This window comes from Taeniopygia guttata, chromosome 12, assembly GCF_048771995.1.
Source record: "Taeniopygia guttata chromosome 12, bTaeGut7.mat, whole genome shotgun sequence".
Lineage (NCBI taxonomy): Eukaryota > Metazoa > Chordata > Aves > Passeriformes > Estrildidae > Taeniopygia > Taeniopygia guttata.
This window is the reverse complement of record NC_133037.1, coordinates 15364145-15380572: the sequence shown is the minus strand read 5'-3', so window position 1 is coordinate 15380572 and position 16428 is coordinate 15364145. Positions and strand designations below refer to the sequence as shown.

The following is a 16428-nucleotide window of genomic DNA, read 5'->3' as shown; positions in this document are numbered from 1 at the left end:
TCCATCTCTACAGCGACAGAAAACCATGGTTGACTAATCTCACACCACCTCTGCTGCACTGACTGGCTGGGTTTGTGAGGGGAGAGCAGTGGCTGTTTCTTGGAGCTTATTTTAGGCTGGGGTGGCTTTGTGTGGTGGAAAAACTTTTCTTTTAATTTGTGCTTTTAAAGAAAAGCTTAGAAGTTTTTTGTTATTTGGTTTTAAGGTAGTTTATTGTAAGTTATTTAAAAGATTGTCTTCTTGGGTAGTTGTGGTTTGCTTAGTAGCTTAGGTAAAGGCACATACATACTTTGATATCTTTTTTGACTTTTGTTTTTTTCTTCTCTCCCCCCGCCCAGGGTTGGTGTTATTTTTTATGTGGTACATTATGTGTTAAATGTTTATAGTTTTTCTTTAATGCTTATTACTTATACTAAATGGTGCTTTTTTACCCTAAATTAATTTGTGAGTGTTAACATTACTAAGAATATGGAGACTAAGAATATGGAGGTAAGGAAGAAGAAAGAGGAGAAACAGGATAGGCCTAAATCTCTTTATCTTAAAACTTTTGATTTTTATGTATAAAACTAAACCCCCCCCTGTATAAGACTTAAAATCTTCTTGTATAGCACTTAAAAATTTTTCTTTTTACTTTGTGACTAATTTTACTATAATATTTAAACTTTTGCAACTTTTTGTTCTTTTTGTAAGGTTGGTAAATTATTCTATGGTTTAAATCTAAAATTACAGCTGTTTTTAGTTGCCTGCTAGGGTCTTAAATGCTTCTGACTTGGACTGGGAACATCTAAAAATGTCTGAGGGACATTTTGAGTTCTGACAGCTGTTGTCAGCCCGGACTTCAGCAAGGCTTTGTCCCGGCCTCCCATATCACGGTCATGGAGCAGCTCAGGGACAGTGGCGTAGAGAAGTGGGCAGTGGAGCTCCAAACTCAGAGAGCTGTGAGCTCAGGGGGCCGTGCTGGGGTCAGCCTTGTTTGCCCTATTCCCCAGTGACCTGGCAGAAGGGACGGAGCGCTCCCTCAGCAGGTTTGCTGATGGGACGGAAATGGGAGCAGGGGCTGATAAACCACACGGCTGTGCTGCCCTTCAGTGAGACCTGGGCATGCTTGAGAGTTGAGCAGAGAGGGACCTAGTGACGTTGCACAGAGGAAAGCCTCTCGAAGAGTTTGAAGGTTTGTAATTACCAGGCAACAGAAGTTCTTTAGTATAGAGGCGTGTATAACGTCATTTTGTGATGTCCACTCAGGGAAACCACTGCACCTCTGTATGTTACAGGAGCAGTTCCTTGTATGCATGTAAAAGAGTCTTTGAGACAAACTGTGAATTCAGAAACTTCCCCTAATATTATGTTGGATTTTCACAATTTTCTGGACTGCCTGGTGAAGTGTAAGGATTCCAAAAAGAAAGGGAAAGCAAACCAATAAATCTTCTCTTAGACATCAGATGTGTTTCCTGTTTGTTCCTTGAACAAGTTGCCAAACAATGTTACTTTGGAAATCCTTTCGAAGATCTAATAGGAAAAAGCATTGGCCCAAAGTGTTAGCCTGTGTTTCTGAAGAGGAACTTTTTGCTTTTTGTGTCAATTCCAGGTTTGTAGCAGGGTTTGGGGTTTTCTGTGTTTTTCCTTTGAATGTAAGTTGCTTTTATGCAGGACTTTGAATGATTCGATCATGTACCCAAGAGAACATTTTACTGTGTCCTGCTGTCCAGTGCTGAACCGGGTTGAGACAGAGCAGGTGGCTGTGTCTGTGTGCAACGTGCAGGAGCAGCACCAGGAGCAGCAGCAGAGCAGTGCCCGATGGCTGCCTCGGGACCTGGCATTTGGCCCTGCACTTGCTGCAGGAGTCCCTGCCCGGGTTCCCTGCTGGCCCAACCTTCGCACCCATCTCAGAACCTGGGTTCCCAAGGGGGTTGCCTCAAGTGGTTGCCAGGAACCTGAGGCCATGGCTGCCCCAATTTTGGCTGCACGATGCTGATGTCAGAGTGGCCATTGTGACCCGCGCAACCAAGGCCTCCAAAGGGAAGGCTGGGCTCAGGCCGTGTGTCAGTGCGACCTGACAACGGGAGGAGAAGGCAGGGCAGGGACGCTGCTGCCCAGGGACCAGAGGAGCCCCACAGCTCGGGGCTCTGGGCCTGTGCTGCAGGTTCCCCTGCCTCTCCCTGCCCAGAATCAGAGGAGGAACAGCCGAGTAGAGTGCAGTGTTCCTCGAGGCGACGACGGGGAGGAGAAGGCGACAGGAGCAGGGCTCACGCAGGGCTCAGCAGGGAGTAGTGCCCTCGTGGCTCTGGGCCTGTGCTGCAAACTCCCCACCCTCCTCTTTCTCCCACAGAGAGAGAGGACCAGCACCTGGAGGAGACTTTTCTGGACAGGGACTCACCGGTGACGGCTGCCATGTGCGACAGGCGGCAGGAGGGCCCTGGTGCCAGGGAGCCAGGTGAGGGCAAAGCTGCCCTCCCACAGCCAGGTCCAGGGGCTCCTGTGGCAGGCGTTGTGTGGGGCCCAGAGCAGAGGCAGGGGGAGGCAGGAGCTGCTCAGCCATGCTGCGGCTGGGAGCCTCCTTCCTGCCCAAGTGGGGCCCAGCTGGGCCAGGGGGCAGCTCTTGGGACACCCGTGCCCGCAATGGCCCCTGCTCTCCAAGGCCTCCAGCGCTGCCCATCAGCCAGGCAGGCAGGCAGGGACAGAGCAGCCCTTGGGGCCGATGCTGCTGCAGCCAAAGAGCCCCGCAGAGGTGCTCATGCCCGCTGCCATTGGCTCTGTGCCCTGCAGTGTGCATGCTGTGTCGCCGTGCAGAGGCTGACCCGGACGTCTGCAGTGACAAACTGGAGAAGCACGGGGTCTGTGCCCACGTGTACTGCCTGGTGAGTTGCTCCGGGCGCTCCCTCCACCATTGCAATGGGCAGTTCCTGCCTCTCTCTCCTCATCTGCTCCTCCCCTCTGCTGCAGTTCTTTGCCACTCTACTTTTTGCTCAAGAGGACAAGCATGTTGGACTCAAGGGATTTCTTCCTCGAGATATCCAAATTGCAGTGCGGCGGGCGGCACAAAAGGTGAGTGCCTGATGCAAGCAGGGAGATTTGTGCCAGGTGAGGTTTGCCAGAGCTTAGCCCAGACGCTTGGAATGAAAGGCCTGCCCTTCTGGCCGGCTGTGGGACAAAGTCTGGCTCTCAGCAGCTGCACAGAGGCCCTGGCACAGGAGCCCAACCCTCCACCAGACGGCTCTGTGGGCTGAGACCCAGCAATGGCCACATCCTCCGCCCTGCCCGGAGCCCTGGGGCTGCCTGGGGAGGCCCCGAGGCTGCTGCTGATGGGGTTGCTTGGCTCTTTCCAGCGCTGCTGCGTCTGTGGCCAGAGCGGGGCAACCATCATGTGCTGCAAGAGGGGCTGTGCCAGATGGTTCCACCTGCCCTGTGCCAAGGACGGCGGCTGCGTCACACAGTATATTCTACATTACAGGTACCTCCTCCCCACTCCTGCTCACTCCTGGTGGAAGATCCAACATTTCTCACTTTGCCCATCCATTTTCCTCCAGGTCCTACTGCCCTGAGCACTGTCCAAAGCAGGCCGTGGAGGCGACTCCTGAGCCGGGCACCAATTGCCTCATCTGCTTGGAGCCTGTGGAGGATAGAAAGACTTTCAGAACCTTGGTGTGCCCAGTGTGCAAAGGGGCCTGGTTCCACAGGGACTGCATCCAGGTAGGAGCCCTCCCCTCAGCCCCAGGGCACAGCAGGTGCTCAGCATCACCAGGGCCTTGCTCACCCTGCTTCTGTTTGCCCTGCAGGGACAGGCCATGCGTGAGGGTCTTTTACATTTCCGGTGCCCCCATTGCAGAGTCGAGGAGGCATTCCTTCTCGAAATGTTCACCCTGGGGATCCGAATCCCCTTCAGGTTGGTGTCCTTCTGCCTGCCTCACAGGACAGGAGGTGCAAGGTCTGTGCTGTGCCAGGCCCTGCCCCAGCAGTCCTGGCCCTGCCCCACCAGTCCTGGCCCTGCCCTGTCCCGTGAGTCTGGGCTTCAGCTTCACGCACGCCTTGGAAAAGTACGGGAGGAAGAGCAGGGAGAACCTGTACCTCCGTGAGGGAAGGGCAGCAGAAACTCATCAGCTTTTCCGTTCTCCATCAGAGAGCCAACATGGGAGGACGACGATGCCTTCGCGGATCTAGGAGAGAGGCACAGCAGGTGCAATGCCAGGGATTGCCTTTACCCGGGAGGCAGGGAGGAGGCAGAGGAAGAGGGGTAAGTTGGGGAGCTGCAGCTGAGGCTCTGCAGGGTACCCGTGTCACTTCAAGGGCTCAAAGAGGAAAGAACTAGAAGAGCTTGGCCGGACAATCACTTTGTCCTCAGTGTCATAAAGCCATTTGCTTCCCCAGGCCCTGGGAACTGCTCCTGTGCTCCTCCTGTGCTGCTGAGGGCACCCACAGGCGCTGCTCCGGCCTGAGAAACAGCGTACAGAGCTGGGAGTGTGACAGCTGTGCTGGTGTTGAAACGGGTATGAGGCAAAGCACCCGATGTCCCTGGGCTGGGTGCAGTGCCCAGGCTGGGCCTGGCAGAGCCCGTCTGCTCCTGAAGGGCTGGGGTTCTGCTCTGGCCAGGCTTGCCTTGGGCCTGGGTGGTCTTTGACATTCCTGCTTGTCCTTACAGCGTCCAGAGATGAGCCAGAGCTCTGTGGCCCCCGGCCGGCCAGTCAGTAAGGACGGGAGCCTGCTCACGACTCCGCAGAATCTGAGGCCATCAGCCCCAGCTCCTGTGGCCCGGTGCCATCGGGGCTGGGTCCCCAGGCTTCATCTGCAGAGACCAGCAGCACAGCACGGCAGCAGTCTCTGCCATCTCCCTCGCTGGACACCAGCAGCCCCAGCACACCAGGGTCAATGTACAGCAGCACCCCTGAGCCTGAGGACAGGGGCCATTCCAGACATGCTGGGCCCGGCTGCAGGCGCACCCGCTCCCGCCAGGAAGGTCGGGCCTCCAATGGACCAGTCCGATCGAGGAGTCGCTGTGACAGGCGCAGCAGGACAAGACCAAGGACTGAGAGGCCCAGGCGAAGGGAGACTCCATCAGAGACATCCCCCAGACGCAGACGCTCCCGCCAGATAGGTCAGGCCCAGAGTCCACCTGTCCAGTCAAGCAGTCACCGTGACAGGAGCAGCAGGACAAGACCATGGACGGAGAGGCCCAGGCGAAGGGAGACACCTTCACAGGCATCCCCCAGACGCAGCCGCTCCTGCCAGCAACGTCAGGCCCTAAGTCCACCTGTCCGGTCCAGGAGTCGCCGTGACAGAAGCCACAGGACCGCACCAAGGACTGAGAGGCCCAGGCAAAGGGAGACTCCATCCGGGACATCCCCCAGACGCAGCCGCTCCCGCCTGCAGCGCCAGGCCTCGAATCAACCTTTCCGGTCCAGGAGTCGCCAGGACAGGAGCAGGAGGAGAGCAGCAAGTGCTGAGAGGCCCAGGCGCACGGGGACACCATCAGGGAGATCCCGCAGGAGCAACCGCTCCTGCCAGAGGCGTCGGGCCTCAACTGGGACCTCCAACAGCAGCACGTAGCCTCGTCTTTTCTTTCTAGTCCATCAGTCGCTGCCGGAAGTGAAGGTGAGAACGGTCAGTACAGGGACCTTGAGATTTGTAGGTCTGTGAGAAAACTGTAGGCAGGCACTGTAGAGCACTGTGGTGTAAAGAAGGTCAGGATGCAGGGGATTTTCAGCAGCAGAAGTCAGTAATTAGGCAGAAGCATTTTGATCTTCATTTCTGCTTGCCAAGGCTGTGGTAGGTTAATGAGAGGTAACTCATGCTTGCATCTCAGGAATTCTGAAAGGCATGCTTTGAGAAGGCATTGGGATTTTTGCTGAGTGGTGAAAAGGCTTGCTGTCATGCCCTGAATCTCTCAAAGAGGGAGAAAGGTGACACACCAGTCATATGAAGTTTCATAGAACCCAGCAAGATTTTAAAGGAAATGTGTGTTAATGTAGAGGGAGAAGCAAAATCCTGGAGTTGACCACAAGATTCGTGAACATTCTGTTTGTTACTGAATTCTGTTCTTGGACCTTTAGAAAAAGGAAACTGAATGACAAATGATCATTGTGGTGTTCTAACCTTAGATAAATGAGGCCTTATGAAAAGAAGATGAAACAACATTAAATTGACTAACAGACCTGTAGGAGAGAAAAGAAGCCATGTGAAGTTATCCAAAATATTAAAAAAACCAACGCAACAACACAAAGCAACAAGACTCACACAATTGTGCTGAATTCAGAAGGTATTCAGTGTCTTCTGAATGCAACGATAAATGTTTAAGAATACAGCAGAGATCCCGAGAACAAAGTGGAAAATCCTGGAGCCGAGATGTAGCTCAGAAAATCCGGCAGGAGCAGATTCTGTCCTTCCTACATCTGTCTTCTCCACTGTAAGTATTTGTCTTGAAAGGAGGAATCCTTCCTGATAAGTGGAGCAATAATCTGGATGTGGATTTGTTTCTTTTTTGGTGCTCTTATTGTAGAGTCTTGCCGACTTGGGACAGTAAAGCTGGTAAAAGTCACATGGCAAGAGGATTCAGGTTTCCAAGACAGCAGTTCTGAGAGTGATGATGAGCCTGAGACGTGAGAAACTGAAACGGACCAGGAAATGCAAGTTCCATTTCTATTTGTTGTCTACTTGGCTATAGTAGTTGGATGCTGTGGGAATATTAATAGCAGCACTCAGGGAAGGGGAAACTGAGATTGCACACCTCTGAGCAATGAAAGTCGTCTTGGAAAACCATTTGTGCTGCCCAGAGTCAAAACTCCCAGCAGCCCATGTGATGTGAAGTTGAATATGAAAAGAGAGACGTTGAGCACAAGAAATAACTGGCTCATTTTGGTTTGACCAACTCCAAACTGAGTTTGGTCAGAAGCCAAATACACAGTCAGTTTTCTTTTAAGAAGTGGATTATTTTTTTAATAGAAGGCTCTATTTGGCTACTAGGGAATAAAGCTTTTCAATGTATACCATTTCTCTGAAGCACTGCAGTTTTAACTTGCATTCATGGAATTTGATAGTACAATTTCAGATGCTAAAATCCCTTTGTACTTGTCTAGGTTTGTTTCTTTACCACGCACAGAAAGTGCTAGAGTTGTCTTCTTCTTTGAAGATGATGTACGCCTAAGAGGTGCGACAGAATTTCTTCTCCCCCTTTTGTATTTTTTTAAAACTGTTCCTGGAATTCCATGAGGAGGAAAAAATGCTACCTGCTTATGAATGTTTCCTAGTCAAATTTTGGCAACCTTATTTGTGGTCAGGGTTGTGGTAGAATCCCGTGAGAAAGTCCTGGTAAAATAAAGGCCAAGCAGATTTCTGGCTTTCTTCTCTTTCAGATAATTGCCTAATAGGAATCTGGACTTTTAGAGCTTACCAAAACATTAGCCAGCTGAGAGGTTACCTAGACGTTTTGGATCCTTTCAGGTATTTATACCATCTTTAACTTTTTCCTGTCTTTATGATGTTACCATTAGGGATGTTGAGTGTTCTTGTCGGCCACATAGGTCCCTGTGGTTCTTTGTCCTAATGAATCTGGGGTTTTCTCTTCTGAATCCAGGGGATTTTGTATTTAGAAACAAAGAAAACAACAACCAAAGGAAACACACAGTCCCCAAAAATTGCGGAGGCCAGCAAAACAATTGCTTGTTATATGTTTTGTAGAACAGCGTCTCAAGACAGGCTTAAATGATGTGTATTTCTCGAGACTGACTCGATAACGCTGCAGAAATGTATTGCTCTGTTCATACAGTTAGTGCCCAGCACTCTTCCAGCCTGTCTGATTTGCAGGGGGTGTTAAAATGGAGAGCTCAGTCCTTAGCAGGCCACAATTCTGGGGGAAGATGTGTGATCCTGGTGCTGAGCTTCTAATGAAACAGTGGCTATTTCACTGCAATTTAGACTGCAGCATGCTGAGGAAAACTGCTGCTGCCTTTCATTGTCCTGAGGACCCAAGGCTGCAGTAGGGAACATTTCTGTTGGGAGACAACGTCTGGTGGGGGGCAAGAGAACAGGAAGGATGTGAAGAATTGACTCCTGACTTTATTGCTGTGTTGTCCATGATTGTTAGCAGCAGCAGCACAATCAGAAGTGTATAAGCCTATTAATTGGTTCTTTTTTTCTGTGCAGAGGGCCCAAAGTTATTTTGTAGATCAGTAGAGCTCAGTGAAGAAAAAAGTGGGTTGGGAAGACCGACGTAGATTATTGCTTGAGGTGAGTATGTAACATCTGTTCCCTGGGAACTCTAGGTGAAAGTTGAGCATGGGGAGGAAATGCAGGCATGAATGGGTATGCAAAATTAATTCAGGACCTCCAGAAGAGCCTGTAACTTTGCAACTCCCCAGGAACAAAAGGGTTTTAGTGTACCAGTGTGTATAACATCATGTTGTGGTGTCCAGTCAGGTAAACCACTACATCTTTGTATGTTACAGGAGCAGCTACTTAACTGTATGTAAAGGATGTATTTAAGAGAAAGAGTGAATTTAGAGACTTCTCCTAATAGTGGATTCAGGAACTTCTCAGAAGAATTTGTTAGATTTTTATTTTTTAGATTTATTTCCTGGAATGCTGAAGGAAGCATAAGGATACCAAATAGAAAGCGCAAGGAAACCAATAAACTCTTTACGCTTTAAATAGAAACGTGCCACGTTTGTTCCTTGAAGAAGTTGCCAAACAATGTTACTTTCAAAATCCTTTCAAAGACCTAAGAGGAAAAAAAATTGGCAAATCCTGTTTGGCAGTGTTTCCGAGCTGGGGCTGATGGCCTTGGGTGCTGGGGAGCCACGGGAAGGCTCCAGTCCTGACTGTCCGGCCAGGCTGGGGCCATTGAGCTCCGGCTCATCCCTGGCGGCTCTAAGGGCAAGCAGGAATGGCAAAGGCGCCCCAGACCCAGGCCAGGCCAGGCCTGGGCACTGCCCCCGGCCCTCCAGGAGCGGACGGGCTCTGCCAAGCCCGACCTGGGCACTGCCCCCAGCCCAGGGACACGCGGGTGCTTTGCCCAGAGCCGTGCCCATAGCGGCAGAGCTGTCACACCCCAGCTGGCTGTGGTGGGTGTGAGGCTCCAGCAGTGCCCGTGGGTGCCCTGGGCAGCGCATCAGCAGCAGCACAGGAGCTGTTGGCAGGGCCTGGGGAAGCACAGGGGTCAGCCTCTGCACGGCGACACAGCATGCACACTGCAGGGCACAGAGCCAATGGCTGAAAATGATTCCCATATTGTCTGAAAATGAAGGAGGAGACACAAGCAGACTCTGAGAGTTTGTAGGTAGTCAGGGAGTGGGGTGTGCCCTGTCATTATCCACCCAGAGCACTCTTAGCCCTGTGCTCCTGTGGTGCTTTGGGTGGGTAACACTGAGCCCTGCAGAGCTGCCCACCACTAAACTAGGAATTGGTTTAAGGAAATTGAACTTGTACATTTTTGGAGTGCTATTTATTCTCACACACATATTCCCTCAATGTTCTGTAGTGATTTTTACTGCTGTGATCATCTCTTCATGGGAGAAAAGCTCTTTCAAGTTATGTGATTGACAAATAGTGCACTTGACCTTGCTCATTCTGAGTGATGTGAGAGTTGGGTGCTGCACGGAGCCCCTGCTCCCCCCGAGCCATGGGCAAGCCTGGTTAAGAACACACATGACAAAAATATCCTGTGCTTCATCCTGTAAATGATCAATGTCATGGTTGGCACCCCTGGTGTCAGCACAGAACTCAGAGAAAGTGGAAAAACCAACAGACAGCTCTTTTTCTACTTTTTGCCTTTCCTTTGAATCGTTGTTTTTACTTTTTTTCCCTCCCTTCCTCATGTTTTTTTTCCCAGAAATGTGGTTTTTTTGCACATTGCAGGTGTCACTTCTTGGTAAGAGTTTTTCCTGCATTAGCTCCATTGACCCGACAGCAAAACAACTGAATGTGTCTTTTGTTAAATCTTGAAATTGTGTTTATGGAGATGGTAAGTTCTGGTAGCTAACACACTGCACTGGGTAGGAGTTTGCCTCAGTACAGTGGCCAATTATCACTTCATTTCAGCTCACTCTGTTTTGCTATATATCACCACCTACAATTTAAAAAACTACTTTGTGAAATACAGTCTAAAGAACATTCTTCTCAGAAGAGAAAGAGCTAAACAGTTCCAACAGTGTTGGAAAACAGGTTTGAATTTTTAAATAGAAAATGCTACATCTGCTTTAGTTTATTTCCTTCTTTTTTCCAGCATAATAACTAAACTTTACCAGAAAGTTCCTTGCTGTTTATTCTTCACATTTCTAATTCCTCAGCTGTTGCAGACTCAAAGGACAAGGCCATTCATTCCTTTGTTTTTTGTGATCATTTGCTCCAATTTTTTTTTAGTCACATTTCACTTTTTTCCCCCTGAAAAAAATGTACCATCAGAGCTCTTACTATCCAATCTGTCTGCTAACATTCAGCCTGGCTAATGTGAGAACCCCAAAGTTCACTAGCTGCTCATTAGCAGCCTTTTTTGTGAAGTGATCACAGTTGCCTGTCTAATGGGAAGGTGTAAAATAAATAGGAAGGTGTGAAAAAACCCCGATCTAGTTAACTGATTTTCATCCTTTTCCCTTTATATCAAGCAAGATATTTCCTGTTGGAGTACTGATTTTTAGCTATGTATATGAATTCTTTCAGACTGTGCTGTCACTTTATATGCTTATAACCATCATCTACTGCCCCCAAGCCTTAATTAGCCTCCTTGCTTTCCTTCCTTTGAACATTTTGAGTATGTCATAACTTATTATATTTTGCTTCATATTCTTTGTGAGGAATAATTTAATATCTTGTTTATATTTTAAGAATTCTACAACTTGCTTTTCACACAAATAGACTTTAATGTTTCCTGTTGTTTTGTATTATCATCTGTAATTGTTAATTACTTCAATGTCTCTGTAAAATCTAACCCATCACATAATTGCACTTAATATCTCACCTGGCTTTTGCAGTGGATTCAGGAAGTGTATGAGCAGTGGTTGAGGTTTTCATTACTTTGCTCTTATGGTAGTAACAAATTGTCTGCATCAGAAATCATAGTGAAGTGGTTGCAAAGGTAAAACCAGAATGAATTTCTGTTCAGGTAATTACATGTGCAGGAGCATTTGTTTGCAGTTTGAAGAGTTATTATGCAGCAAAGCCTGGAACTGTTAGTAATTTTTCAGCTTCAGGGTGGATTTATTTCAGAGATTTCATCATCTTTGCCAAAGAGAAAGTATATTTTATTTGTGCTGGGGAGAGCATTTACAATCTTTGATGCTGTAACTGTCATTGATAGAAGTAATTTAAATTCTAGATGGCAAAAGAATCTTAATTGGATCACATGTGGTAAGGTCAGTATGCTTGTCAGAGTGCTGTGCAACTTGAGGGAATTATTCTGTCCAATGCTTCAATCTGTCTTCCATTGCAGTTGTGTGATTCCAAGTGGCAAGGATGAGCAGTCATGCAGAAAATCAGTGACAGAATTCTTTCACTGCTTCTAAGGCCTTGCTCGCTGAAGATCTATAAATGTAACTAAATTAATGAGTAAAGGCAGTTTCATGGAGTATTGATGATAACAAAATGACATTCTTATTCTTTTGTGCTTTTATGCAAGGCAGTTACACAGAGTGAATGAGAATATGTTATGGGCAGATTTAATTGATTAAACCCTCTCTGCAGTAAGTGCTAACTCCACTTTGAGCTACATCCCATTTAATACTGAACTCTTGATTGCTGTTCAACAAAATCAATACAGAGCAGAAGTCAGCAGTGAATCTTGTGCCTGCAGCAGTAATGCAGTTTGACAATGAAAATCAATGCCCAGTCCCAAAACTGAGCAGTTAACAGTATTTGTGGTTTATGTCTTTTATAGATCCTTAGGTCCTTAAGGCCAACTGTTAATTTACTGCCTGTGTCTGGATCTGGGGAGGTCACTGATTTAGAGAAATAGGGATTTTGTGCTTGTTTTGCATCATGTATCAGTTTCTGCCACTGAAATCTGTATCTGTTGCATGTGGAATTGTTGCTCAAGGTATTAACCTGTATGCATCTCTAGATAAAGGCCACCACCCATGTAGTGACTAGGAAGGAGGGATTCTTTCACAAAACCAAGCACAATTTCCAATGTTTATTCTTTAAAAATCAGTCTCCTGACTGTGACAATGACAGGTTTGGTATTTTTTTAAGTCTGTAATAGATTCTTTATTAAAATATGTTTTTTAATAAAACTAACTTAATGTATCAAATTTTTATATACCTTGTAGAAATAAAAGGACTGTAATTTGGTTCAAATAGATTGTATGTTATCCTAGAGTTAACTGTCCAACAGCAATATATGAAATAAATGAGAATTTAACTAATTCATAGTTTAGTCATCAGGAATTTTATACTTTTCCTGGAAAGAAATTGTATCTTTCTTCATCCATCAGTGAAGAGCTGTGTGCTCTGAGCTTTCATTTAATTTTCAATTCTTCCTTTACCCAGTACAACTCCATGCATTTTTATAAATGTTTTATAGAATAGAAATGAAACTCAGTTCTTAATATGGCACAAATTTCTCAGAAGTTTTTATTATTAACAAGTTTATTTTTGTGTATGTCTGTACGTTTTGTCCTGTACTGTGTTATCTTTGTGCAGTGTTTTGTATGCAACAGAAAAAAGGCACATAAAATCTACATGAGTGCTTGAAGTCAGGTCTGAGACCCTACTGGGAAATTGAGCCTGGTATCTTCACTTGCAGCCCTTTGACCAGTAAATAATATTTTTTCTTGAACAGTGAACTATCAAACCCAAACTGAAATAATCAATCCCTTTAAAACCTTAGAACACAGTTCATTTTTTCGAGTTGCATCAGAAATCTTATAGTCCTCTGGTTATCTGCAGAGCATGCTCCAAAAAAAGGGGGGAGAAGTTTCTGTGTCCCTACATGGTAAAGAATTTATGAGAATTGTTTTGCAATTACTGCTGAATCACTCTTAAAATACTCAGTAGTAGAGACCTCTGAAAAATGTGCAGTGGTGTGAAGCAAATTTGCTTCCTGCCACCAAAAATATGTCTTTTTAAAAGAAAATTTATGTGTGTAATTTTCTCACTATAAATTTTGCAGAGTGTTTGTGATTTTTATTGTGAGACTCAAGTGTAGGGTCAAAGAATTAGTCTAGACATTTACCTATGGCTTATTTAATTGTAAAAACTGGAAAAGGATTGTCTGGCAGTGTGCTAGTGTGAGTGGGTCCCAGAATCACCAATGGGTCAGATTGGAAAGGACCACTGGGGGTCATCTGGTCCAGCCTCTCTGCTCAAACAAGGTCACCCCATGGCACAGGATTGCATCCAGGTGGTTCCTCCCAGTGGGGAACACTCCAGACCCTCTCTGGGGAACCTGTTCCAGTGCTATCACCTGCACACTAAGGTTCTTCCTCACGTTCAGGTGGAAATTCCTGGGCATCAGTCCCTGCCCATTGTCTTGTCTCATTGCTGGGCACAAGGAGCAGAGCTTGGTCCCTGCTCTGACCCTTCCCTGCAGACACTGACACACAGGGATGAGGTCCCCTCTGTCATCTCTTCTTCAGGCTGAACAGCTCCAGCTCCCTCAGCCTTTCCTCATGAGAGATGCTCAAGTCCCTTAATTATGGGATCACATCCTTTGGCTGCTTTTGCTTTATCCTTAAGCAATGGCAGTAGAGTTATGGCTGGTAAAAGTTATGTACACACATATGCCAACACAAACACAGCTTATTTTGTGTGCTTGGAGTAAGAGAAAAATAGTTTCCTGATGGTATGGCTTATCTGGGTTATTCCAGTGCTTACAGAAGCGGGACAGCGTTTTGGAAATGGGGCTTGTTTGTGTTTTTACTAGGCCAGCTTGTTTGTCTTTGTTAATCTAAGTGTGAGTAAATCTGTCTTAAATTTCTGCCTTGCTTGCTCACATATCGGCCTAAAGAGCAAAGGAACACTCTTGCCTTTATCATCTGTCTCTTCAGAATTTGGGTAGTCTGTTCCAGCAAAGCCTGTGACAGAAGCCTACATTGATGAAGCTCTGGCAAGTGGTTCCTAATTCTCTCTTTATCTCTTAATCTAATCAACTGGTACACACTAATTCCCAAAGCATATCTGGATTATCAGCACAGTCAAGCCTCTATCCAGTCACAGTTAAAACCGAACCACTTTACAAGCCATCGTAAAGGTAATTGATATAGTAGGGACACTTAAAACACCTAATTATGCAGTTTGATTAATCGGGACATCTCTGGAAACACTGATGGCTAAAGACTGAGATTTACATGTGCAGATATCATCTATTTCTTCCACCCCCGAGGTATAGTTGTTTGCTTCCTGGAAGGAGAATTTTATTCCTCACAGTGTTTGTAAGTAATAGGTGCTTTTCACTGAGAGATAGGTATGAATCTTTTTCTCCCCAGAGATTTTTCTGCATGTGGGGTTGGTTTGGTTGTATTTTATTTGGCTTTTGTGGCTTTGCTTTTTTACACTATATGGTCATACAGAGAAAGCCTACAAATGCAAGGTACTGCTGAATAGTACAAGATGAGCTATAAGCTGCCTTCCAATCTAGGCTGTTCTAGGAAATGCTGCTCCTGATCGGAGCTGGCCTTGTGCTGTGTCCCATTTCCATCACCAGCTGAGCTGTTCGTTTGTTGCTCGGACACACCCGCAGCAGTTCAGCTCGGACACACCCGCAGCAGGTCGGACACACCCGCAGCAGGTCGGACACACCCGCAGCCGGTCGGGCACACCCGCAGCCGGTCGGACACACCCGCAGCCGGTCGGGCACACCTACAGCCGGTCGGACACACCCGCAGCCGGTCGGACACACCCGCAGCCGCTCGGACACACCCGCAGCCGGTCGGACACACCCGCAGCCGCTCGGACACACCCGCAGCCGGTCGGACACAGCCGCAGCCGCTCGGACACACCCGCAGCCGGTCGGACACACCCGCAGCCGCTCGGACACACCCGCAGCCGGTCGGACACAGCCGCAGCCGGTCGGACACACCCGCAGCAGCTCGGACACACCCGCAGCCGCTCGGACACACCCGCAGCAGCTCGGACACACCCGCAGCCGGTCGGACACACCCGCAGCAGCTCGGACACAGCCGCAGCCGGTCGGACACACCCGCAGCCGGTCGGACACACCCGCAGCCGGTCGGGCACAGCCGCAGCCGGTCGGACACAGCCGCAGCCGGTCGGACACACCCGCAGCCGGTCGGACACACCCGCAGCCGGTCGGACACACCCGCAGCCGGTCGGACACACCCACAGCAGGTCGGACACATCCGCAGCCGGTCGGACACACCCGCAGCCGGTCGGAAGCGCCGCTGAGCGGGAGCGCCCGGCCCGTCCCGGCCGTGGCGGGGCCGGTGCCGCCACCGCGCGGCCGAACCGCGTCAATGCCCGGAGGCGCCTCGTGCCGAAGCTGCTCCTCTCACAACCAGCTGGAGTTGCAGTTATTCCTCCTCTTCTTCCTCCCCCTCAGGCTTTGCGGCTGTTTCTGTTTCGGCTTTATGAGGTGACAAGCCAAACTGTCCAACAAAACATCGCTCATTGTCACTTACTATTGCCTGTGGGAGATGCCTGGAAAGGTCAGACCATTGCCTCCAGGTAGCACAGTGAATCCTCATGTTTTAGTCCTCGAAGTTACCCCCTTTTGTCACAGAAATGTTCGTGTGTAGAGAGTAGACATGAGTCCTTCTTACTGGAGTATTGGTAGATGCTGGAGCATGTCCAGAGAGGGGAAATTAAAATGGCTGAGAAGTTTGGAGCATCAGTCTTATGAGGAGCAGCTGCAGAGACAGGTGGAAACTGCTTGGAGAAGAGGAGGCTCAAGGGAGACCTTATCACTCACGTGTCTGAAAGAAGGCTTTTCCAGACAGGTGGGTGTTGGTCTCTCATCCCAAGTAACAGTAAAATGAGAGCAAACAGCCTCAAGTTGTGCTAGGGGAGGTTTAGATTGGCTATTAGGAAAAATGTCTTCAACAAATCGCACTGGAACAGGCTGCTCAGGGGAGCGGTGGAGTCACCATCTCTGGGGGGATTTCAAAACCAATTAGATGTGGTGCTTGGGGGCATGTTTCAGTGGTGGAGCTGGACAGGTTGGGCTCTCTGACCTCAAGAGTCCTTTCCAACCTGAACAGTTCTATGGTGTATGCTTCATGCTCCTCAACTGCATTTCTGTTTCCCAGTTTAGCTTATCTGGTCGTTTATACTGGGTTTTAATCCCTTCCAGTTCATCCACCCTTATAGAGATCAGCACAAGCCATAACACACTGGAAGTCTTTTTTCATTTCTGCCATCACCGCTTACTGCCACAAGAGCAAACTCCAGAGTCTGAGGTAGGACAATATTTTAGTTGCTTTTTCCATTTGATAACTGGAAAACTGCTTAAAGGAGGGGAATGGTAATGTTTCCTCCCCTCTAGCTACAATC

General features: G+C 48.0%; 1 protein-coding gene and 1 long non-coding RNA gene across 3 annotated transcripts; both read left to right on the top strand.

The window, feature by feature from the left end:
- Positions 1–2852: 2852 nt before the first annotated feature.
- On the top strand, positions 2853–3862 carry LOC140684942 (uncharacterized). The gene is made up of 3 exons (XR_012057969.1): positions 2853–3045; positions 3327–3690; positions 3777–3862. It is a non-coding gene; the product is annotated as an uncharacterized lncRNA (long non-coding RNA).
- A 203-nt stretch (positions 3863–4065) lies between these two features.
- On the top strand, positions 4066–8643 carry LOC116808864 (uncharacterized). 2 transcript variants are annotated; one of them, XM_072934885.1, is made up of 8 exons: positions 4066–4231; positions 4366–4484; positions 4637–5586; positions 6093–6397; positions 6491–7138; positions 7344–7431; positions 8134–8217; positions 8436–8643. In XM_072934885.1, exon 3 carries the CDS (start codon positions 4864–4866, stop codon positions 5539–5541), a length of 678 nt encoding a protein of 225 aa, XP_072790986.1. In that variant the 5' UTR covers positions 4066–4231; positions 4366–4484; positions 4637–4863; the 3' UTR covers positions 5542–5586; positions 6093–6397; positions 6491–7138; positions 7344–7431; positions 8134–8217; positions 8436–8643. The 2 variants fall into 2 exon arrangements, with proteins under 2 accessions (XP_072790986.1, XP_072790985.1); XM_072934884.1 differs by having other exon boundaries at positions 8134–8643.
- Positions 8644–16428: the final 7785 nt, after the last annotated feature.